This window comes from Manis pentadactyla, chromosome 7 (assembly GCF_030020395.1).
Source record: "Manis pentadactyla isolate mManPen7 chromosome 7, mManPen7.hap1, whole genome shotgun sequence".
NCBI lineage: Eukaryota > Metazoa > Chordata > Mammalia > Pholidota > Manidae > Manis > Manis pentadactyla.
In genome coordinates, this window is record NC_080025.1 from 127,807,890 (window position 1) to 127,832,163 (window position 24,274).

The 24,274-nt window shown below is 41.0% G+C and overlaps 1 protein-coding gene across 1 annotated transcript in view; it reads left to right on the forward strand.

Annotated features, from left to right (window-relative positions):
• The window catches only part of CPA2 (carboxypeptidase A2), a 35,288-nt gene that overhangs the window by 5,642 nt on the left and 5,372 nt on the right, over positions 1–24,274 (forward strand). The window contains exons 3-11 of the mRNA XM_057504977.1: positions 7,903–8,222; positions 12,546–12,706; positions 13,366–13,500; positions 14,050–14,145; positions 15,729–15,830; positions 17,797–17,895; positions 19,205–19,315; positions 20,443–20,533; positions 22,014–22,213. Coding sequence (XP_057360960.1) covers positions 7,903–8,222; positions 12,546–12,706; positions 13,366–13,500; positions 14,050–14,145; positions 15,729–15,830; positions 17,797–17,895; positions 19,205–19,315; positions 20,443–20,533; positions 22,014–22,213 — 1,315 coding nt within the window. The remainder of the gene's footprint in view (positions 1–7,902; positions 8,223–12,545; positions 12,707–13,365; positions 13,501–14,049; positions 14,146–15,728; positions 15,831–17,796; positions 17,896–19,204; positions 19,316–20,442; positions 20,534–22,013; positions 22,214–24,274) is intronic.

The window sequence follows — 24,274 nt, forward strand, 5'->3', positions numbered from 1 at the left end:
ATGGAGTTGGGAAGAGGTGAGCACATAGGCTCTGGTGAACCTGTCTGAGATGGCTTCTGGACACCACTGCCTAAAGGATATAAACAGCATGAAATCCGTGTTCTACAGGATGTCTGGGGATATATACTGTTGGTTGCTAAATTGGGAATTCTGGTATTAAAGTTTTTTAATTAATTTCAAGTGTGCAGAGTCCTGGGGCTCAGGGAGTAGAGGAAATAGGATTAAGTTTTTAAATAATATTGAAAAAAATACTTTTTTCAGTATAATAATGATTTGAGTGAATTGGGACCAGATGGGAAGAAGGGGGCTTGGACCAAGGAAGGGAAAAAGACTAGAGGGGTGCAGCTAGGAAGGTGTTGAAGGTGACTTGTGTGAGCACAGTGTCCAGGCCTTGACAGGAGAATATGACCTTCTGCAGGTGAGGAGGGACATTCTGGGGGTGAGAAGCCAAGGCTACCAAGTACACCAGTCACTTTCCCAACAAAGGCCTAGATTAGGTCATTTGGCTATCTCCTGTAAAATCGGCCAATTTGTTTTGCTTTTGTCTGAAGTTCCTTTAAAGAGAGAAAAGACTTTTATCCCGCAAAGATAAGATAAGAAGCTATAAAATGCACACAGGTTGGAGTATGTGGATAAAATTGTAACATTTCCAGAGTATCTCGCCTGGCTTTAGTGCATTTGCATATCCTCAGGGGTGGAGAGAAGTTCATCTCCATGTCAATGGGTAATTACCTGGGCAACCGAGGGCGTGTCTGAACCTGAGAGTTTAAGGGGAGGGGCTGCCTTGCTTGCTGGCTTCTTGGGGAGCAGGGGAGAGAGATGGCACTGGACTGAAGTTTGTAAGCAATAAACGGGTTTTAAACTTTATTTTCTCCCTTTGACTGATTTCGGTTTTAAGAGGTATTTTGCCCCAGGATTCCTCTCCCCGGACTTAAAGAATAATACTTTTATTGTGAGTGGGGTCCAGTAATCAATCAGTAAGAGCAAGTCTGGCATCAGATCCTTCTTTCCTTTGATGAGGGAAAAGTTGGGGGGTGTGGAGAAAGATGGTATCAGGACTTTAAGAAGCCCCTTCCAGCCCAGACACCTTCTCATATTTGATTCCTCTGCCTGAAACACCAGTTACCAAATCTTCAAATGTTGGACTCCTCAAATGTTGATTGAACCCCTCCTCAATTTTAAGATTAAATCTCAAAGAGAACCCCTCTGTAACATTTTCTGTGGCCCTCCCAGGAAAGCTGGGTTCCCATAGGGGAGATCCTTGTTGTAGCCCTGTTCTTATCTTACCATAATGAACCCTAATTCTTCCTCTCATGTGTTTGATGTTCAAATAATTGGAATTTTTGGTCATTATGCATTGGTACTCCTAAACTCCCAGAACTTGTGAGGTCATGAATGAACACTTCAAACTACTACATTGTTTCAATGGCATCAATATCTTTGTGTATCGTGGTTTGTACATCTATGTGAATATTTAGTCCTTGACATTTATACATGGAAAAATGAATGTTGATATGAGTGATAAGAGTAGATTTTATAAACTTAGCTCAGTTGAGAAAAAGCTGGAAATCATTAGACATGCTAGAAGGGGTGTATTTTAGCATCAATCACATATTTGGACTTTACCCTGTTGACTGTTCATTTGTGGAAAAAGAAATAAAAATTAAAGAACACATAAAATGTTGAAAAATATATTCCTGAAGAATATATCTGAATGGTGATGTGACCTAATTCCTTATACAAGAATTAGTTCCACATGGAACAAAATTGAGAGAGAAAACAAGGAAACCTTAAAAATACTAGAAAAAAGCACTAGTACAAAGTTTTCTAATCTCAAAGTAGGGAAGACTTTTCCCAACATAATATAAATAAAATCCAGAAGCTTTAAAGGAAAAGTTTGATACTTGGACTGCATTAAAAATATTTACACTTCTGTAGAGAGAGAATGAGAAAGAGAGAGAGAGAAAAAAAACAACTCAGAAAATAAGGTGAAAAGACAAAATGGGAAGAACTTTGGAACAAAATATTAGGGCAAGCTTTAATATCTCCAATATATAAGGAGTTTTTAAAATAAGAAAAGCCAAAGAAGTTAGAAAAATAGAATACATGAATAAAAAGTTCACAGAAGCGGAATTCCAAATGACCAATAAATACATAAAAAGATGTTCAACTTCACAATTAAAGAAATACAAATGAAACAATGAAATATTTTAGATTGGCATAGGTCCAATGTTTGATGATACCAGTCTTGGGAAGCTGTGGGAAACAGGTTCTTCCAAAGCAATGCTGGTGGGAAAGAAAATTGGTATAGTTTCTTTGGAGGGCAACCTCGGGATATAAAAAATGCTCACACTCTGTGACCTAGCAATTCCATTTTTAAGAACTGGTCCAGCAGAAAAATGTTTTCAGATGTACAAAAATATATAGATACATACTTAAGGACATTTACTGAAATACTGTATCTGCTTAAGTTGCCAGGTTCCCAGAATCTGCTTTTTAAAAAATGACATTTTTATTGAATTGTTTTCTGATTAGAAGTACTCAAGTGCATTGTAAAAATTCAAATAACACAGTTATGCTAAAATAGAAAATTCCATCCCAAGGATTATTACTGCTAACAGTTCAATGTGCATTATTTCCAGAACATCTTTGGGGATAGATACATGTAATAAGCTGAACTCCTGTTTTCCAAACCTAGGAACTGAATAGATTCGACAAATATTTTAAAATATACTTCTTCTCATTCAAACTCTTACTATTTGCTACCTGGAACTTAGCAGCTGAATACATTGGAAAGCTTAATATCCTTCACTATTTGAATTGACTACCTAAACTTTAAATCTTGCTGACTGATTTAGAAATAAGTAAATTTGGGTATCCAGGGATAATTGTACAAATATTTTTTCTCTTACAGAAGTTTAATTGTAATATACACTAGTCAACAACTTGCCTTCTTTGCTTATAAATATATTTCTGACATCATTCCATGTTAGTTCATAAAGATCTAACTCATTTCTTTTTAATCGCTGTGTAGTGTTCCATTGTATAGCTGAGTCATAATTTATTGAATAAGTTTCTTATTGATGAGCATTTATTGTAAACTAAGTATATATGTACTGACATGGAAAGGTGTCCAAATAACATTTATATCTTTTTTCTTTTTTCTTCCCTCCCGTCTCTAAGAGTACTTAATTTAGAGTTAGATGGTTTGGCTGTTAATTAGAAGCTATATTATAATTATACTTTCAGTGTATACATGTTAAATCTCATCTTCTCATCTGCTGTAAATTGTAAACTCTCTGGAATGAGGGATTATCTTCACTCTGTTTTCCAAAATGTTTAAAAAAATGTTGGGCACACACTTTGGCAGAGCTTCACAAAGTTAAATATAGAGTTACTCTCTGACCCAACAATCCACCCTTAGAAATTTTTTTTGAATATGATTTGAATTTCCTACATCAGCTGCATTTTTTCTTACCTTTGACCCCCTTCACCCAAATTACACTTTTAAGTTGAAAAGTTAGACAGTATTCATAGTTTGTCTATAATTTTTAGTAAAAGAAAAAACTGGTTAATACAGATACAGAAGAATATATTCTGATGGAATATTCACCCACCCAACTGGCAATAATCTACAAATCAAGATAAGGGAGGAGGGGCTTGTCCTGGAGAGATAGTCACTTTTTGTGTTATAGTCTTCAGTAATGTCTGAATGTTTTCACTATGAGAATATTATTTTATTTATTTATTATTGAAATAAAGTTTATATAAAATATAATAGTTTCAGGTGTACAACACAGTGATTCAACAATTATGTATATTATTAAATGCTGAAAGAATATTAATTTAGAAGCAGAAAAAATATAAATAGTATACAAAGGTAGTATAGGAATGTTCCCTGTAATATGCTTTGAAATAATGAAAAATTGGATGTTATAAAAAGTCTGGCTTAAAAAGTTATAGTATGCCATATAGTGGAATACAATTCAGCTCTTCCCAAAATACAGTATCATCTTCACACTTGTAAAAATAACCAATAATAACAGTACGTTTTTATATAGCTCAAACTGTTAAATATCTCTAGGGATACCTTAACTTTCTGAGTTATTTTTGTAATGTTTCAATTCTTAATAAACAGCATGAATTACTTTTGAAATTGGGATAAAGGCCATTACTTAGTGCACACTGAAATTAGGGATTTTATATTTTTTAACTCTTGAGAATAACTACCCTACCCAGTTGTATCAGCTAAGTCTACTGTTTAACTTTTTAAAAATATTTTTTGAAGCATAGTTGATATATAATATTATGTTGATTTCAAGTACACAACAGTGATTTGACAGTTGTCTACATTATTAAATACTCTAGTGTAGTTACTATCTGTCAACATAGAAAGGTGTTACAGAACTATTGACTATATGGTCTTTGCTGTATTTTCATCCATGTTACTAATTTATATTATGATTGAGGCTCTGTGCCTCTTTATCTCCCTCACCTACTTCACCCATCCACAACAACCCCTCCCCCATGGTAACCACCAGTCACTTCTCCACGTCTATGGGTCTATTTCTGTTTTATTTTGTTTTGTTTCTATATTGTACATATAAGTGAAATCATATGGTACTTGTCTTTCTCCACCTGATTTATTTCACTTAGCATAATACCCTCTAAGTCCATCCATGTTGGCACAGGATTTCTAGTTCTTTTTTATGGCTGCATAATAACCCACTGTATCTATGTCCCACATCTTTATCCATTCATCTTATTGATGGACCCTTTAGTTGCTTCCATACATTGGCTATTGTAAATAAAACAGCAGTAAACATAGGGGTGCATATGTCTTTTTAAGTCATAGATTTTGTGTTCTTTGGGTAAATTCCTAGAAGTAGAATTACTGGGTTGTATGGTATTTCTGTTTTTTATTTTTTGAGGATCCTCCATACTGCTTTTCATGGTGGTAGCACCAATTTACATTCCCATCAACAGGGTAGGAGGGTTCTCATTTCTCCATATCCTCACCAACACTTGTTATTTCCTGTCTTTCAGATAGTGGTCATTCTGACTGGTGTGAGGTGATATCTCATTGTGGTCCACTGAGCAACTTTCACGCACTAGACTTTTGTATATGTTTTCAGGAATCTATCATGTATTTTAGTAGCAGCCTGTTTAGACATCCCCCTTTTTTTTAGACCAGTGCTATTCAATGGAAATTTAATGCAAGCCACGTATGTAATTTAAAATTTTCTAGTGATTACATTAAAAAGGTAAAAGGAAACAGGTTCGATTAATTTTAATAATATATTTTATTGACCCAATATATCCAGGAAAATATAATTTTGACACATAATGAATTTAAAGTTACTGATATTTTACATTCTAATTTTTGTACTAAGTCTTTAAAATCTGGCATGTATTTTACAGCCTATCTCAATGTGGATGTTAAAATTTTAACAATTAAAATGTCCTACATTAGTATGTTTAAAGGAAAAATATTTCATAGTGCTTCAGTTTTAAAATTTAAGTTAAAATTAATTCAAGTCAAGTAGAAAATTCAGTTCCCCGGGCACACTAGTCACATTTCAAGTGGTCGATAGCCACATGTGGCTGATGGTTACATTATTAGACTTGAAGTTATAGAACATTTCCATCACTGCAGAAAGTTCTATTGGGTAGTATTGGTCTAGCCATCGAGCTCTTGGCTGATAAAATCTTATCGTCTTTGGAGCCTACGACTTAACCGTGCCAGTCTTGCAGTAGGTATTCCACAGATGAGGGATCCAGTCATGGATCCTGAGCTGGGATGATGAAAACTGGGAACCTGATACAGAAAGAGAAGGATGCGAAGACAGATGTTGATGCCGTGGTGTCCGGTGTCTGGTTTCAGCCGAGGAAGGACAAATTGTTATTGTACTAAGTCTTTTTGAGCTTGGTCTTGCAAACAGGAAATGATCTATGATCTATGGAGTCTGTTTGTTCTTTCCAACCAGTTTACTATAAAAAAAGAATTTACATCATGAACTTTTAGACCAAAGCAAGGGCAAAGGCTGTCTTTGGAAGGAGAAGGTAGGGACCAGTGTGAACTGGGCTACTGGACTGACGCAGTGGTTGAACGCGGGTGGCAGGAGGGGGCAGCAGAGAGCCGCCCGGGCGGTGAGCTCTGGGGAGCCCCGAAGTACCCAGGGACAGGAAAGTGGAGTACCAGGGTGAGCCCAAATCAGGAACTTACAGACCAAAAGGAAAGCCAGGCCAGAAAGCACATTATCAAGAAGGACACCAAGCTTACTGCAACAAAGATGTAAAAAAAGGTGCTGGGATCTGTGCTTTCCCATCCCACCTCAGAGGGAGAGTTGGTCTCTTTCTTTTTATTTGAATTAGGAGCAAAGTGAAGAAAATTAAAATTACTGTTAAGTACCCAGAAGTTTTGGCAATTTGCGTAGCCAAATAATTGGATTAACTTTGGTGTATTTCCTTCCTATGGAATCATTATTTTGAATGTGTGTTTTGTTTAAGTGGCTTAAAAAAAAACCAATATTTCATAAACTTCTATCCATGTCTTCACATATTTTTAGTATTCTCATACAACATCGTTTTTAATGGTCTCCTCATCTGGGGTTGATGTGGATTTGCTCTGCTTGATTTAACCAGTTGCAATTAGAAGATACTAGGATTTTTCTAATTTTTCACCATTTGAAAAAATATATAAATATTAGGTAAGTCTTTGTGTGCATCCATGATGATTTCCTTAGAATAAAGCCCTAAAAGTAGAATGGTAAGTGCAGAAGTTCATCTCTGTACGTTTTTGTGTTAGAATTGTCAAATCCCTCTCTTGGAAGGCTGAAACTGTGTGAACTTTTCCATTAGAGCCCATTTTCTTAAACCCTCACTAATTCAGGATAATATTAAAAATAAGCAAAGAGAGAAACATCTACCACAACCAAAAAAGCCCAACAATTTTGCCAACTTGACTGGTGAAAAAAAATGGCATCTCATTTTTTAAAATAGCATTGCTTAAGGTGCTGAACATTTAAAAAAATACTTGGTCATGCATATGTGTGAGAGACAGACCTGCTTATTTTAGTGTCTATCTTCTACAAGACATTTTCTTGTAGAGTTTTCAAAGTGTTGTCTACATAGTAAGTATATTAACCTTGAAAATACATATAGCAAAATATTTCCCAGTGTACATCATTTGCCTTTTCATTGTTCTGGCACATGTATTCCCAGAAGGTTTTCTTTTTTTTAATGAAATTTCATTTTGTAATAATTCTAGATTTACTGAGAAGTTACCAAGATAGTACAGAGGAATCCTGTTTACCTGCCACCCAGCCTGTCCTGATGTTAACATCTTATATACCCATGGTGTATTTGCCCAAATGAAGCAATACCCTAAGGTTTTAAGGTTGCCTTGTTCATGTGCGGCAGAGAGAATCAAGCAACTCTGATAAAATCCTTATCTTCCTTTGATGGAAAATGTAGTTTAAAATTTGGTTGGTTGAAATTTGGAACACATTTTCTTTCAGATGCTATGATTTCATGTGTTCTCCAGTCAGAGCACAGAAGTCTATTTAATCCACAGTGTTCTGAAATACATCATTAATAGTTTACTAACAGAACTTTGGAACTCTTTTCACTATGAACAATAATGTTTCTGCATGCAAAGGCATTCAGAGCTTTGATTTTGGCATGCCTTGGAGTCTGGTAACTACTGAGGGATTTAATTTGTTGTGGTGTCTCCTCTGGTTCCGTTTAGTGTCTCGCTGTCCCTAACTAGTAGGCTCCTCACTTTCTGGGGCTAACGAGCAAGCGTGAGAAGCGTGCCTAACATCATCCTTAATAGGAAATAACATGCCATTAGAGAACTCTTCTAAAGAGAGCTATCATCTTTCTCTTTCTGAATTACAGCTTCGGCACTGATGGGTTGATAAAGAAGTATGTGCTCTCAAACTGTCTTTTCCTAGAGCTGAGAGGAACTTCCGCGGATTACTGGACAGTCCAGAGTGTCAGAGCAGTGACCTGGGAGCTGAGGCTGGAGCTCCTAGTACCTGCTGTACCCCTGATCAGCCCTGGGGTTCCATGGAAGACAGACATCCTCTTTTGGGGCCTCATTTCCTTATCTGCAAAGCAAGGGGCTTCAGTGATACTCTTTCCGGCTGGAGATTTTCTCAGTGATTCTCGGGAAAGATTTCCTGTGGTTGATGGATATGTTCATGTTGTGGATTGTGGTGATGGCTTTATGGGTGTATACATATGTCAAAACTTTTCAAATGGCAAGTTTTAAATATATGCAGTTTATTGTATGCCATGTATGTCTCAACGAACTATCTAAAAAAAACAACCAGATTCTATCCAGCTTCTAGAATGATGAAGGGGTGGGAAGGATGGTGCTCTCTTCTGATAAGGATGTGTTTATACTCTCGGTAACAGAGAGAAACAACGGTGCTTTCTGGAGTCTTCCCTACAGCTTCCTGCTAAGATTTGTGCGTTCTCCTCCTACAACTTCTATTTATTTTTTTAAGCAACTATTTTCATCCACTCCAGGGAGTGTTCATTTTCCTCACCTTGGGCATCATCACTGAGTCCTCCCTCTCCTTTGGACGGCCCTGGGCTCAGCAGTGAGAGGTCCATGCTTCTCTTGGATCCCCACTGCAGCCCTATGCTCATCCCACACTCCTTTTCAGGAAGAGAAGAGAGCTGTCATGTCCCTAATGCTTAAGAGTGAATTCGATTCACTGGGTAGTACTTCTAAGTAAAAATTCCTTTTTGAGAGCGTATTGGAAGGGAGACAGGACAAATTCTTGCAGGCGAACTTCATGCATTGTGATATTTGGGTAAGGAAATGCTAAGAGGCTGCCACCAGGAAGCTTTCTGCTCCTCCTTTAGCGTGCACTGAAAAGTGCCCTTTCCCCAGCTTCTCACTCTGCACCCAGTCAGGCACCTCTCTCTCTCCCTGGATTCACAAGTCTTCCACTGAAATACCTTTGCCCAGCTCCTGTGTGCCTGCTGCCACCACCTAGTTCACATACGTTATTTCAAATCTGGATTTCTCCAGAAAGTTCTGTTCTTGGCTCCTTGCTTAAAGTATCTCCTACCTGCAACCATTCTCAATGCCGCCATCATAAGTCACTTCCCAGCTCAGAACTTCCGGAAGCTCTCCACTTCCTGCTCTCAGCAGGTGCAAACTCCTTTGCTTGGACTTCAAGGCCCACCTCACCTAGCCCTTCTCATATTTTACCTTTTCCCCCCACACCCAAGGGCAAGTCCGCCTAAGTGCGGAAGTTTCTTCCCTAACTCAGCCATGGGCCATGAGTTTTCCCAGCTCTCTACCTTTCTCATGTTTCCCTACCGTCAGTAATCCAGGCTCTCCTCAGCAAGTCATACCTGCCCTAAGACTTTTTAAGAAGCGTTTACTGATACTCCCAAGTACGCTGTTTGAATTCACCTGACCACTGTTTACTTGCTAGGGTGCTAGGAACATAAATTATGGCCTTGGTCTCTTCGTTTCTGTCTTCTCCCCAACACCCACGAGAATGAAAAACCAAGTTAATCCACGAGTTCTTAAATTCAGAAACACCATATATACACCTTTTTGCCTTCAATTAGGTACTTGAGATTTGTAACCCAGGGACTTAAAATGCGTGCAGATGAAGAATCGGACACTCAGAAGACAGATGTCTGTGTCTCACTCTTGCTAGGCTGAATATGTGTGTGAATGACTAAAATGCACTGAAGTATGTTTCCTAAAAATAGGGTAGGTGTAGTTTCCTCTCTTGCAGTGAAGAATAAAGTCACATGAATACAGATCTATGTTTATAGACAAAGAACACCTTTGTTTAAAAATCAGCATGTACGATATGGTCTAATCTCAAAGAAAAGTTCTAAAATGTAGAAATAAATTTGGGAAGATATATACCAAATGGTTTTATTTGGGTGGAGGAATTATTGGTGATTAAATAAAACACTTCCTTTTTATCCAAACTTTCTATAACAAGCAATTTCAATGTCATAATCAGAAAGACATTCTCATTTTGGGAAAAAGCACAGAAACAGGAAGATCAATTTGGTACAAATGCAGACAGATCACTTTAGAAACAGTCCAAAATTGAATATTAAAAGGCCTTCTGTTTTGTTTTAATATGGAGTGAGAACTGGAATGAGCCACGTCTTCAGGGAGATTCAGCAGATGTGGACTGATTGCAGTGTTTCAGGATAAACATTATAAAAATAAACAAATGAGCAAACTAATGGAATGTGACAGACAGGATGTCTGAGTAATTACTATAAATGCTGTGCCCCCCTTTTTTTTTGGTCAGAGACCCAGAAAGGACTTTAACCTCTAGGTCTATTAATCTGACTTCTGTGTGGTCAGAGTTAGTGACACTTTTATGTTCTAAATCCTAAATACATGATGTGCCCTTGGTATGCTCAAGCAATTTTTTCTTTCCATCAAAGTTTCTTATCTCATTGAAGGAATGGAAAATGTATGAATTGGTGATATCACACAGGTGGGTGACGACAACCTTGAGAATTTGACATGCAGGTGGGAATTTTACCATGTGGGAATTCACTTGAGTTCTTACACTGCCAACAGAACAGTCTCAGCTGTGGGCCCTATAAATAAAGTTCAGGAGTGACAGTGAATTCTGGACTCTGGGAAGACCATTAACCATGAAGTTGATCCTGTTTTTTGGTGCCCTTTTTGGGTCTATCTACTGTCGAGAAACATTTATTGGGTAAGTTATGCTTTCTGGTGCCTGTTTGAATTTTCTTACCTGATTCATGGAGTTTCCTGCTGGATTGTTGCAAAATAATGGATGCAAATGTTCAGCATTTTCAGAGAAGTTTCTTGGATTTGGAGAGGGGTTAGTGGGAATAATAGGAATGAGTGACCAGAAATAGAGATGAATGACATTTAAAGGAAAAAACAAAAGTGAAAGCTAAACACATATCCTATTTCTCTCTGTCCTTACTCATTTCCCCCTCTGATCTCTGATGATCACAATGTAGGGGTGACAGACATCAGAGAAAATAAAGCTTCCTGGTCATCTGTCTCTGGGCCATTCAGTCTGTGATGCGTTACTGTCCCACCTCCTCCTCCCTCCCTTTCTGGGCTTCCTCCTCCACAGCAGCCCTCGTCCTCCCCTTCTTTAGGTCTAGTGCCCAGGCAGTGAAACCTCATGAAGTGGGGGGACCAGGCTGTAGATTTCAGCCCAAATCCATCTCTCATGCCTTTGTAGGGTTCTTCTTTGCTCCAAAGGACTTTGCTTCCAAGATTCTATGAAAGACTGTAGGCAGCATTTCTTGAAAGAGTGTTCTAGGAAATTAACGAAGTACTCAAACAGATTTGGCCCCCCCAAAAGTGGGTCAACTAAATTTGGGAGTCAGAGCATTAAACAAATTGTAGGATTTCTAGGTACTTTTACTGAATGGGTGTGCATTGTAACACTAGGAGGGTATCTGGATTGCTGCATCTATCCAATTTTTTGGCTCATCAAACTCTTCCTCACCCTTATTTACCTATTATTATGCTGAGCAACTCAAAGGGTTACTATTCCTTTGAACACACACCAAGAAATACTAGCCTCCTGTATTACTTTCCCCAGTGCCTTCCCATTTTAAAGGAAGACTCCTGGAGTCTATGCATTAGCAAAAAGGAATGAGACTCATCTGGGAGACTTTTCAGACCAGCTGTGGCAAGTAGCTACCTGGAGGCAGGAGAGCCTTGAAGATCTCACAGTCTATCACTTACATATTCACTAGAGTTCACTGGAAATTGCACGGCTCTTGGTTCAGAAGACCTGGGTTCTGGTCCCTGTATATGGATCTTTGTACCAATCCTTTCCACACTGCACAAATGAGCAGGGCGGTGACTTGGGAAGTGAGCCTAGTTGGAGAAAGAGATGGAGGAGAAACCTGTTACCAAGGAAGGCCTGTAAGAATCTAGCTCCAGTATCTAACTTTTTTCTAAGGATATGAGTTTGCTTGTTTTGCAACTTCCCTTTCTTGCTAAGGTGTCCTTGACATCCCTAATTCCTCACTGTGTGTGTGTGTGTGTGTGTGTGTGTGTGTGTGTGTGTGTGTAGAGAGGGAAACATTATCATGATTTTTCTGGGTCCCAATTGTCCCTAACCATATCCTAACTTTGGACCACATGAACGGGGTTTGGAGATAGAACTCTGATTCATTTCAGTTAATAACAACAGAAAACCCTGTAGGTCTGCCTATACGTGACTTTGATTCCTTTTACAAGCACCGAAGTAATTATTCTACCCCTTTTTAAAACTTATTTCTGAAAAACAGGAACAGACAAGTTTTAAAAGCTAATGTTTTATGAGCAGCAGGTGTAATCTGAAAAATAATCATTAGCTAGAGGAGAGGTAACTTTAATGGCAAGCTTCCTGCTAGGAGCAGGTACACCTCTTAATTATCATTTAGATAACATTTCCTTAGGGGAAGTAAAGCCATTCTATCAACTCCTCATTCTGGGGATATGGGTCAGTGTACTACTTATTAGTTTCTTGATGGCTGCATTAACCCCTTACATGCAGAGGCTAACAGGAGTGGAAAACAAGAGGAAACTGTCCAGGTTTTGCTTTTGAGGTCATTTCTGTGCTTATTATTATTTAGAGACCAAGTTCTTGAGATCATACCAAGGAATGAAGAACAAATACAAAATCTGGTGGACTTGGAGGCTGAAGAACATCTTCAGGTATTTGTCCTTGAGGGGGTTTCCGTTTGCCACAGTGGCTACTCCACAGTTAGATGCAATGACTGAGATCACCTACTCTGGACTCTATCTTGTCTTCTCTGACGTAGCATGGAATGCTAACTCATGGAGCCGGGATGCAAAACACCTGAGCTCAGGTCCCAACTATGTGACATTAGGCAAGTCACCTGCCTTCCCTGTGTTTCATTTTCCAACTTAGTAAAATAAGGATAAATATGTCATTCTGCTGTCCCTCAGGCTTGTGAGAATGAAAAGAGAGAGAATGTGAAAGTTACTTGGAAAAATGTTGAACACCTTTAATGCATTATTACCCTTCTAAAATAATTTACATTATTAATAGTTATGAAATGAATTGGAACACTTGAATGTCAACTGTTAAAAAAACTGCTATCATTTTAAATAATCTTTGCCTTCTGCTAATTTTAATATCTAACTGTAGGAGGGACAAACACTACAACACATATGCCCATGCCTGGATGTTTAAAAGCCCTTTTTGCAATTATAGTGATTCCACAGTGATTCCACAATGGTTGTGGGCTGGAGGTAAAATAGATATGAATTGATTTCTTTAATCTGTCCATGCTGGGCTGTTCATTTCCCTGAATGACTTACTTATTGCCTTGGCCTTTTATCCCTTTCAGCTTGATTTCTGGAAATCATACACCATCCCAGGGGAAACAGTCCATGTACGAGTTCCCTTTGTCAATGTTCAGGCAGTCAAAGTTTTCTTGGAGTCCCTGGGAATTGCTTATTCCATCATGATTGAAGATGTTCAGGTAATTAGCCCACATGCCACATGGTCTGAAAGTCTGTCCTCTTTTGTCCTTGGTGCCCTATGCCAGGGAAGGGACCTGTGGGTGCCCCTGGGGCCTTCCTGCAGTCTGGGAGACCCCTGCAGAGTGTGTAGGAGGCACTGCCCCTCTCCCTTGTGCATCTGGAGCAAGTGGAAAGGGCAAAAGAGAGTCTCTGGCATGAAATATAAAAGGGTGTTAGTCAAAGTAGGTAAATGTAAGATGTTATTCGTTTAGTTTTAATTGGAGGCTACCTCAAGCTCTGGGTTCCCAGAAAGGTAGGATGAGCCATAAGACGACTATAGGATCGACTGTCATTCTGGATATGCAGCATCTGGCTGGCTGCAAGTCCTGTATTTAATGCCCTGTCCCCTTTCAGGGTGCTGCCGGCATATGGGAAAGGCATGACCCCAAAGCCTACAGGACAGGAAGAGGGATGCTTTGGATTGGGGACCTCAGTGTCACCATTTCCTTACAATTGTAGATCCAAATGCATTGCTATCAACTAATCAGAGCATGATTGGCTTATCTTAGGTTCTGTTGGACAAAGAGAAGGAAGAAATGTTATTTAATCAGAGAAGAGAACGGAATGGCAACTTCAACTTTGAGGCTTATCACACCTTGCAAGAGGTAGGTTTTCAAATGAACAGCAGAGAAATGGGCAATTCTCTCTAATGACAAGGCCTATATTTCCACTTGGTGATTTAATGGAAATCATTCTCATATTATTTCCCAAAGTCTCCCAATTTCCCTAGGATTTCACAGCCAGTATCAGTGTCACTGCCTTAAGGCAGGACCTGAAAGACCACCTGCCTTCCCAGCAGCCATCTGTTATTTGGAAGTGTCTGGGAGAGTCTTACCTAAGCACATAGCCAGCCTCTCCCGCTCATGCTCTCCCCTCACGGCCCTCTTACTGACTTCTGACCTGTCCTGCCTACGAAGCCATTTGTGGGCTGTGCTTTTTGGCTCCCATTGATGACAGAATCAGGGGACACCTTGACGCCTCTGACTTGCAGCCAAGTGTGGAGTCTCCCAGGCTGACCAGTGCTCCCAGACCTCATGGTAGCAAAGTCTTGGGCAGTCTCTGCTGTCTTTCCTGAGTTTTGTTGGTGTGAAGCTCCCTCCCTCCACCCAGGTCACATGCTGCCACTGGGCAAGTGCAGCCTTTGGTGACACAGAACCTTTTTGGGGGTCCACAGGGGTCTACTTGCACTAACTGATTTGGAGTTGGGGGTGTTAAGGAGAGAGGGGGAAGTAGGAAAGTGCCAGAGAGGAAGTATCTGGTCGGCGCTAATCCCTAAGTCAACAATTCTAAAACAAATTTCCCCCCTTATTTATTTGGTGGCAAAACCTGCTGACTTGACCTAAACTCATTTGGGGGCAAAATCTGACCTGAACTGCCTTGCTACTCATTTGCATCAGTGCCAGAAATATTCGTGTGATTGATATGGAGCAATGCTATGTGTAATACAATATATGCTTCCTATTGCCTTTCTAAAATACAAAAAAAAAAATCAATTGAAGTATGGATGGTCCCTGAGGTTTCAGGTAAGGGAGTGTGGACCAGTACTGAGACTGAGGGGGAAAAAGGAGTGAAGTGAAGAAAACAGGATGCACGCTCTCTCCTGTGCCTGGCCTGACAAATTGGTGTCTGTGTCCAACGGAGAGCCAATGCTGGCAACAGCTGGAGTCGTTTTCTCGCTGTTCACTCTCCAGACACGCCGAAACGTGTCTCAGTCCCAGCAATGCACGCAGCTTGGAGGCCCAAGCTGCACAGAATTTCAACCAGCCTCGCAAACAGGCGCCGGTGAGGGATGAGTCTCCGAGGCACGCAGGCCCCCAGGTGCCGGCCGAACTCGCCGCGCTGCGTCTGGAGCGCCTGCCTCTTAAGCTGCCATCACTGTGTTCCTCCGCTAGCGAGAAGCCCCGGGGACGTTCCACCTCAGAGCTGGGCTGGGGAAAGCCAGGCACAAGCCAGAGAAGGGCCATTTTGTTTAACCCCAAACTGCAAGGAGCCGACTCCGCGGCCGCAAAATGGCGTCCCCCTTGCGGCCCCTGCAGGCGCCCAGTGCCCCGGCCTCCCCTGGCTGGGGGTCGGGCTCCCCAAGCCCACAGCCCCTGCCGCGCTGCGCTCGCCCTTGCCGCCTGGGAGGGGACCGGAGGACAGAGGAAAGTCGTCACGGTTGTCTTTTCATTCATCTTAAACATTTCAGATCGCCCAAGAAATGGATAACCTCGTTGCTCAACACCCTGGGCTAGTGAGCAAAGTGAATATTGGCCATTCTTTCGAAAACCGGCCCATGGACGTGCTCAAGGTACACAGGCGCAGCGGCGGCTTTCCCTGCCGGCGCTTCCAGACCGCGCCCCCGCCCCTCCCCGCCGCGGGCCGTCGATCCGGGCTCTGCCGGCCAGCGGTTCCCGCACGCCCCCTCCCCGCCGACCAGCCTGTCCTCGCAGGTTTGCAGCACCCCCTCCACACTCCGCCCGCCACCCCACCCCCAGCCTGTTCGCTCTCCCTTCCTGCGCGAGCTGACGCAGGTCTGCAGGGGTGGATTAATGTTCTCATCTCGGCGGATTCTCGCGGAGCCGGAGGCTAACGCCAGTCGGAAGGGAGGGGTGGAGGGGTGAGGGCCCCGGGCTTCGGGGGGGACGGAGGGTGGAGGGGAGCTGGGGGGCGTGTGGGCCCCGGGGGAGCAGAGGGGACTGGGGATGTATTCTGTAATTAGTCAAGGTAGGAGTTCTGTGCTTTTTCCCTCCTCCTCTTTACTTTTTATTTTTTAACCAAGAGATTGAAGAAACAATGACAAAAAACAAAGCGCACCAAGCCCTTGCCTGATCCGCTTTGGAAAAGCAAGAGTTCGCGCAGCGCGCGTAAGGATCACGGGGAACTTAGGCGCAAAGGCATTACGTGCCCAAAAACGAAGGCAGTTTTTAGGTGCTAAGTGAGAAATGTTAGGGTTTTATTCCAACCTGTCACCTCTAACAGTTTTGGTGCTGATAATTTCAAGCTTTTCACCTTGTCCCCCAAAAGAGTGAAAGTTACTTCTCCGGATTTCCTAGAAAGAGTTTGTTAAGAGAGAGAGAGAGAAAAAAAAGAATGTCACAACTCCCAGCTAAATTTGGAAATGTATGGCTGAGAACCAACCGACTCTTTGGGACAGATGGATTTCTGCAGAACGTTTTTCTCAAAGAAGCCTGAGGGGGTGTGGTTTGCCTACTTCATGCCACCGTGGTACATTTGCTAATATTTACTACCTTCCTTTCTTTTTACTCCTTCTTTCCTGTTTCTCCTACAACTGGGGCAGGAAACTGCAGTTCTCCTCCCCGTTGGATTTTCCCGGCCTTCCCTTCTCCAAAGTGGTTGTGGAGAATGTCAGGTGTTTCAGAAAGTTCCCCAGTTTTTACATTTGAGCCCTTTGGAGGAAAAGGCACGAAACGCTTTCGACTAATCTTAAAAACCCATGAAATGTAATTTTTAGCAAGGATTTGCATTTCTCATTTACCTTATCTGCTATGTTTAGAATGCGACACAGAGATAGAAGTTGATGGTGCAAAAATAATCTTTTCCTTCCCATTTACTGATCCAATTGGCAAAGCCACTGTTCCAAATAAAACTGAGTCACTTGGATCATAAAAATTAAACCCTGGAAAGCACCTCTAGAGCCTACCATCCTGTTCTTAATGAAGAACTCAAAAGGTTATCACAAGCATTTACTACAGAAATAACCTAAGCGCTGCAAAAGTTGTAAAGTAGAATAACAACAACAACAAAAAGAGAAAAATACCCCCATATTCTTAATTCTACAACTGTGGAATAATAGCTATTAAACAATTTGTTATTTATCTCTTTCTTTTCTTCTTTTCTCTATTCTTTCCTCTCTGCCTTTTTCTCATGGCTACACACACACACACACACACACACACACACACACACATACCAGCCTTTAAAAAAATTTAAAATGCATCATACTATTTTGTAAACTGTTTTTAAAATTCACAACATAAGATGAACAATTTTCATGTCATTGCATTGTCTAATTTTTTACAAACATCAGAGAAAAAGTCTATGCTTCTCTGTTAGCCTGCATTTAAACATATTAAAGAAAGGGACAAAAAAAAAATCACATTAAATGAGAAGGGTTAATCCACAGCATTATTGTCTCCCTCCTTCTCCTATCAATCATGTCAAATACAGAAAGGGATAGACTAGGCCCCAGAGAAAAGGAGGCACAAGGGTCCTGCAGCAGTGATGCTGTTCACACTTCCACGCTTGTTTTGCAGTTCAGCACCGGTGGAGACAAGCCGGCCATCTGGCTGGACGCTGGGATTCATGCTCGCGAGTGGGTTACACAAGCTGCTGCACTGTGGACAGCAAATAAGGTCATTTTGCCTAAAATCCCTCCATTATTTTGTCTTTCTGGGGTCAGGCCCCACTTAACCCATAACTGTCCCTTTGGTCCTGACAGCTGATGCTCTCATCCCAAGCTTTTCTCTTGTCACACAGGCAGCAAGCAGACCCATTCAACCTTTTTTGGTAATGTCCCCCCAGCACGCTAGCTCTCCCCCCAGGCCTGCCCCTGGCCACTGTGTGCTCCATTAAATGACACATTAAGTGAGCCAGAAGAGATTGAGATGGTGGCAAGTAAGGACCCCAGGAGTCAGATTTCAGCGTAAGAACAGACAAGTGAAAAATTGCCCTGCTGCCTCACGCTCCGAGGGCTGAGACATGATGTGCTAGAAATCTGTATAATCATGAAAGGAGCTTAGATGGAAAATATAAACAAGTGATAGAAGAGTATACTTTGACCTACAGATCCAAAGTGAAATTAGTCAAGGTTTTTGGGGGGATTCTGAGAATTTTCCATATGTGATTTTGAAGTCAGGATGTAGAAATACCTCTCTCCCACATGTTCACTGGAATTAGAGTCAGGACACCAGGCTGGATATGACCTAGTCTGGTATTTCTTAAGTAATTCTAAAATGACATGCTATAAATCAGAATGTTAATTCAGGAGCAAAGGAAATCATTCCACATCAGATCATTCAAGCATGTGCATACTGACTGGTACATTTTTCCCTTTAATTAAAATGCAGTTACCTTTAGGGTATTATGAAATGGATATTTAACAGTTGAATAATAATGCCTTAGGATGGCTGAGCACAGGAAATGAATAAATTTTAATCCAGCAGAAACTTCAACTCTACTGCAAATGATCACAAGGAGAAATTTAATTCCCCAAATGGAATTTAACCAGTTCTTTATAGCTTTAGAAAAGTTTCAGCATACTTAAGTAATCTGATATTGGTCCTAAGTACTTTTGGAAAGCTAGCCTGTGTGGTGATTAAGGAAAAGGGAAAAAAATGTCTTTGCTTCATATGTCCCTGTAAGCCACATAAACCCATTGCAAGATGCCTCACCAGGATTAACAGGAGGAATTCTGCTCTTGAGAGAAGTGATACCTGATTTTTATTTAATATAAGTAAATTATTCTGATTGGAAATAAATGTATGGGCAGTGAGATATTAAGCACACTAACACTGCAGAAGATTAGGCTGTAGTCCTGGGAGACTCACTGACCAGCACTGATACTTCATGTTTGGAAAAAATACATTGCGTTAGTATTCTAGTCTGTGGTCCCTGGTGAAAGGCGAGTATGAGGTTGACATACATGTCATTGTTTCTGCTCAGATTGCCTCTGATTATGGAAATGATCCATCCATCACTTCCATTTTGGACACCATGGATATCTTCCTGCTGCCTGTCACAAATCCCGATGGATATGTGTTTTCTCAAACCCAAGTAAGCCTGGATTTTTCCATCCTTCAACAAAAATCTGGGGAGATGTGTAGGAACTTCAAAAAGAAAATAAAAGTAATTTTTCTGCCATTGATTTACCTTAAATGGAATGCCTAATCTCTCAGTAGTGCTGTCAATTGAGGCATATAGCGGAGTTTATAATCATTTCTTATTCCAACACATGATTTCTTTACATATTGCCTCGGTCAGAGCCCATTTCAGTTGTTAGGCTGGGCTATTAGAGCTCAGTGTTCACCGTGAGTCACCTAGGAGATTTGTTCCAATTATCTCTGCGTTTTTGTGTAGGATTGATAGAAAAGAGGAGGCAGATGTTACTTGCTGACAATTAGATTGCAGTAGGATTTAGGTAGGCAGTACAATGCATCTGCCATTTTACTTACAATCTGTAGGAAAAATCGTCTGTAATATCACTGAAAGGAATTTTGTAGTTTCTTTTTTCCTTTAAAATCTCATTATAAAAAACCATTGTGGCAACTATGACCCCACGTATATTCAAAATGAATCAGAGTTTCAGGTTCATTTTTGGAGAGAGCAGAATACGATAGCGTTTTTCAATGTGTGTTCAAAAGCAACTCATACAAATACTAGTATTCATCTCATGAGATACCCTATGAATAAAGGGTTCCATGGTCAAGTTTGGGAAATACCACCCACTGTATTCCTCTCTTGGAGCTTCATAAAAAAATATTAAAGGTTTAAAAAGCCCTTAGAAGTTCTGAAGTTAAATCAGCCAGTTTAGCACTATATCTTCCCAAAATACAGAACCCACGCTCTCTCCCCACTTTTTTGTTTTTGTTTTTTGTTGTTAACACTTAATGGAATGGTCAGCTCTATGGAATATGGTCTGGCAGGTATTCGAGGAGAGGGGGGATGGTCTGTTTACCTTTTGCCTCTGTGAGATGACAGAGAAGCTCCAACCAGAACCCTGTCCAAGGACTATTGGACTCGTCTTTGGGCAAGGGAAATTAGTGCAGTTCTAAAGAGACCTTCCTGGAGGGAGCAAGGGAAATTAACACAATTCTAAAGGGACCGTCTCATCAAGCTTGAATGATTGTCTTTCTTTTTTCTTTTTTTTTTCCCCCATAATCTTTTTCCGTTGAATTTTGAAGAATCGTATGTGGCGGAAGACCCGGTCTAAGGTCTCTGGAAGTCTCTGTGTTGGTGTTGATCCTAACCGGAACTGGGACGCAGGTTTTGGAGGTGAGCACAGGGACACATCCTCAAGGATGGTCAATCGTTGTCAGGTCAACTAGTTATTTTGCATGGCTCTGCTATGCTGTCCGTTTGCTAAGCCCATTCAGGATTGAAGCCATTAAAAAATCTATTTGAAAAACTCTTACCAAATTCCCTTCACAAGCACAGTGCTGTTACAGAGCTCTGAGCATTATTTAATATATTTTGTCTCACAGTTTGGTTTTCCCACAAACTGTAGCCTAGCTGGGCTTCTGAGCTTCCAGAGTAAGACTGCGCAGTGGCAGGAGGCCTCAGGAAGCCCTGAACCAACCACTAGAGGGGGTTAGGATCTATTCAGAGGAGAAGCATTACATCATCTATGGATGCTTCGAGAAAGAAATCTAAAAAGAAGTACAAGATTAAGAAATTGATTTTCAAAATACTTTTAAAAAGAAAATATTAGCTTGCTGCTCTGGCTTTGTTGACTTGTAGCTCTTAGTTTGGGGGCTCAGTGGCAGGCTCATTGGGGGGCTCCTTTATGCTTTCAGGCACCAGTTAAAAACCCCAGTTCCTCTAATTACAGAATTGAAGTTTGGTTTTTCCTCACTGGGTATGACAATGTAAGTTTAGAAACTGTTTTTCTCACTGTAGTTTTCCTAATACTGAGCACAGGTGTCTGGAACATAGAAGGTAATCACTAAATATTTGTAAGACAAATGAAATAATGAGTTATTGAACCAAGAAAGGACACACTAGGGAATTGTGACAGGGTATGGATGAATGGCAACTTCATCCATCACTCTTGCAATAGTTTTTTTCAGTGTTGAAAAAGAATATCAAAGCATCAGATTCAAAATATTAAATAATGCCCAGCAATTCAGTCAGATTTTTTCCTGAAATGTAATTGTTCTTATTAAATAATCTTAAAATCAGGTGGCAGGTTGTTTTATACTTTGTGCATATCATTTAGAGACCTGGGGAGTCCTAGCCTCTACCTGTCACCTCAGAGTTTGTCTAGTGTTCAGAGCCCTGGCCAGGCCACAGTGCACCACTTCAGTGGTCCTGAGTAACCCCAGTTGCTGAGAATCAAAGCTGAAAGTGGCTTTGTTGTGATTTCCTCCCCGCAGAAAGGGTGTCAGAGGTTCCTTGTAGTTTGTGGCTTAGAAGTACAGATGCATAGAATCTTCTACTCTTGGATTCTAAACATTGGAAGAAATGCCAAAAAATGTACTTGCTTAACTCCCACCCAATGCAGAAATTCTACCTGTGATATTAAATCTAGCTTTTCTGCCATGTAGAAGAATCACATTTGGAAAGAAGAGAGATTCATCCAGAATTGTTTCAGTTAGGCCTCCTGACTATGTGCTTAGGTAACAACTCAATCTAATACAGTGATAATCTTGCTGTGACTTCCAGAAGAGGAACTTAGTGATGCATAGTAATGTTCCCCTTATAGTGTGTCCCTAAAGCTCACTGCTCTCCCTGGGCTGCTTCTATATCCCATCAGGACCTGGAGCCAGCAACAGCCCTTGCTCTGAGTCATACCATGGACCCCGTGCCAACTCTGAAGTGGAAGTGAAATCCATAGTGGACTTCATCCAGAGTCACGGAAAAATCAAGGCCTTCATTACCCTCCACAGCTATTCCCAGCTGCTGATGTTCCCCTACGGGTATACATGTGCCAAATCAGACAATTTTGATGAGCTGGTGAGTTTCTGAAACTTCGTTTCAGCTAAGACACAAACGTCTGTTGTGTCGACAAGTTAAGTGTCAGTCATAAGTTAGGTACTGAGACAGGAGTGTCCTAATGACAGGTTACAAAGCTAAGTGAGACATAATATATCTGACCGCTGAGAGTACCGTGACACAGGCAAAGGTCTGGAAGACTTGTTACGGACTTTCCTAAGTTAAGTTTCCTCAGGAAATAGAAATCGTGAAATTTTTGTTGCCTTCATCTAGGTGAGCAGGAGCTTGATTTGACCATAAATTCCCAGGAGGTGCTTTCTGCTGCTTAGGAAATAGCCACTCAGATTTGGAGCCCAGGCCCTTGGATCTGTAGTCAGATACGTTATGCTAAGTGGTGCTGCTTCCTCCCAGATTTCTGCCTAATACCTTCGTGGCACCTTCAGCTCTGTGACCTGCCATCACGTTGCACTGGCATATGATGCTGGGCATGAAATACTTCCTAAACTTTCTACTTCCCATCATCTTTCCTGTCTCAGGACTGAGCAAACAGGTAGCTGCCATAAGTCAGATGGTGCCATCTTGGGGGCTGCCTGCAGTTGAGCACGGGCTACTGCCATCTGAAGGGAATGTGCAAATATTTCCAATTTGGCTGTTGAGCTTGGCTTTAGAAACCCATATGTTAGCGGTAAGCCCTGAGATGGGACCTTCTGGCTGCTTGACTTTCAAATCATTGTCAGCAGCTCCTGGCAGAGAGGGGGTCGATTATCCCAGTTCAGGTGTAGCTTTCATCTCATAGTTGGCTTTTAGCCCTGTAAAACAGTTTTCGGGGTTTTGATGGTCAGTTTTACCACTCAAGGTCAAATCAGGAGAACAAGAGGGCAGGGTTACAAAGACCCTAAAAGGTACTTTTAGTAGACCTAGATAATCTTAAATTATCCAAACCTGGTGCTCAAATCTCTGCCAGATAGTCATCTAGCTTGTGATTGGACATCTTCCTGCCTCCAAGGGAGCCTGTGCCATATCAGGACAGATTTAATTGTTTGAGTTCTTCTTTATCATCTGGAAGCACTGGCTTATCATCCTGTTCCATAGAGCACGTTTATTTCCCTTTGAGAAGCAAATCTGTTACTACTTGAAGACCAGTGACCTGCTTCTCCTAGGTTTTCCCTTTTCCCTACTTTTCCTTTAAGTTTTCCCCACAGTTTCCTTTAAGCACTCATAGTATGGTCCCAAGTTCTTCCACTGTTTTGGTGGTTATTTTCCAAACATGCTTTGGTTTGTCTGTTCTTTAAGGGTAGCTTCCAGAAGTGAATGTAGACTTTGTGTCATGGGTTAACCAGCTCAGAGCAAAGTGTGACTGTAACTGCCCTCATCCAGCCTGTGCACTTCTGTTTATGCAGTTGAGGGTCACATTTGTTTTTTGGCAGTAGCTTGGTGCCGTTGACTCACGTTGGGCTCATTGACAACTGAAACCCCCAGGCTCTCTGAGGATTCTGCTGAGCCAGGTTTCTCTCATCTGGTAATTGTGTAGTTGTTTTCTTGGACCCAAGTTCAAGACTTTACATTTAGCCCTAGGAAGGACAGTAAAGCCTCAAATCAGTCAAAATTGGATCCCTCAAAAAATGGAAAATATTTTGCTGAGCTCTACTTCTTGGAAAAAGAGACAATTATAGGGAAACAAGCCCATGTAGGAATCTAGTTTTGTGAAAACCAACTTCCGGGTACATCCTGGGGTCAGTACACCTTTGCTTTAGCCCCTTACTCCCAGCCTGTTTCTGTCCACACCCCTGAACAAGGACAGCTGGTGGCAGAATAAAGGCCCTGGTGTATCTAATGCAAACATCTGGATGATCAAATAAACAATGAGGGTCTTCATATTCTATTTATTTTTTATTTTTTGTTTTTTGAGAGGGCATCTCTCATATTTATTGATCAAATAGTTGTTAACAGTTAACAACAATAAAATTCTGTACAGGGGACTCAATGCACAATCATTAATCCACCCCAGCCTAATTCTCATCAGTCCCCGATCTTCTGAAGCACAATGAACAAGTTCTTACATGGTGAACAAATTCTTACATA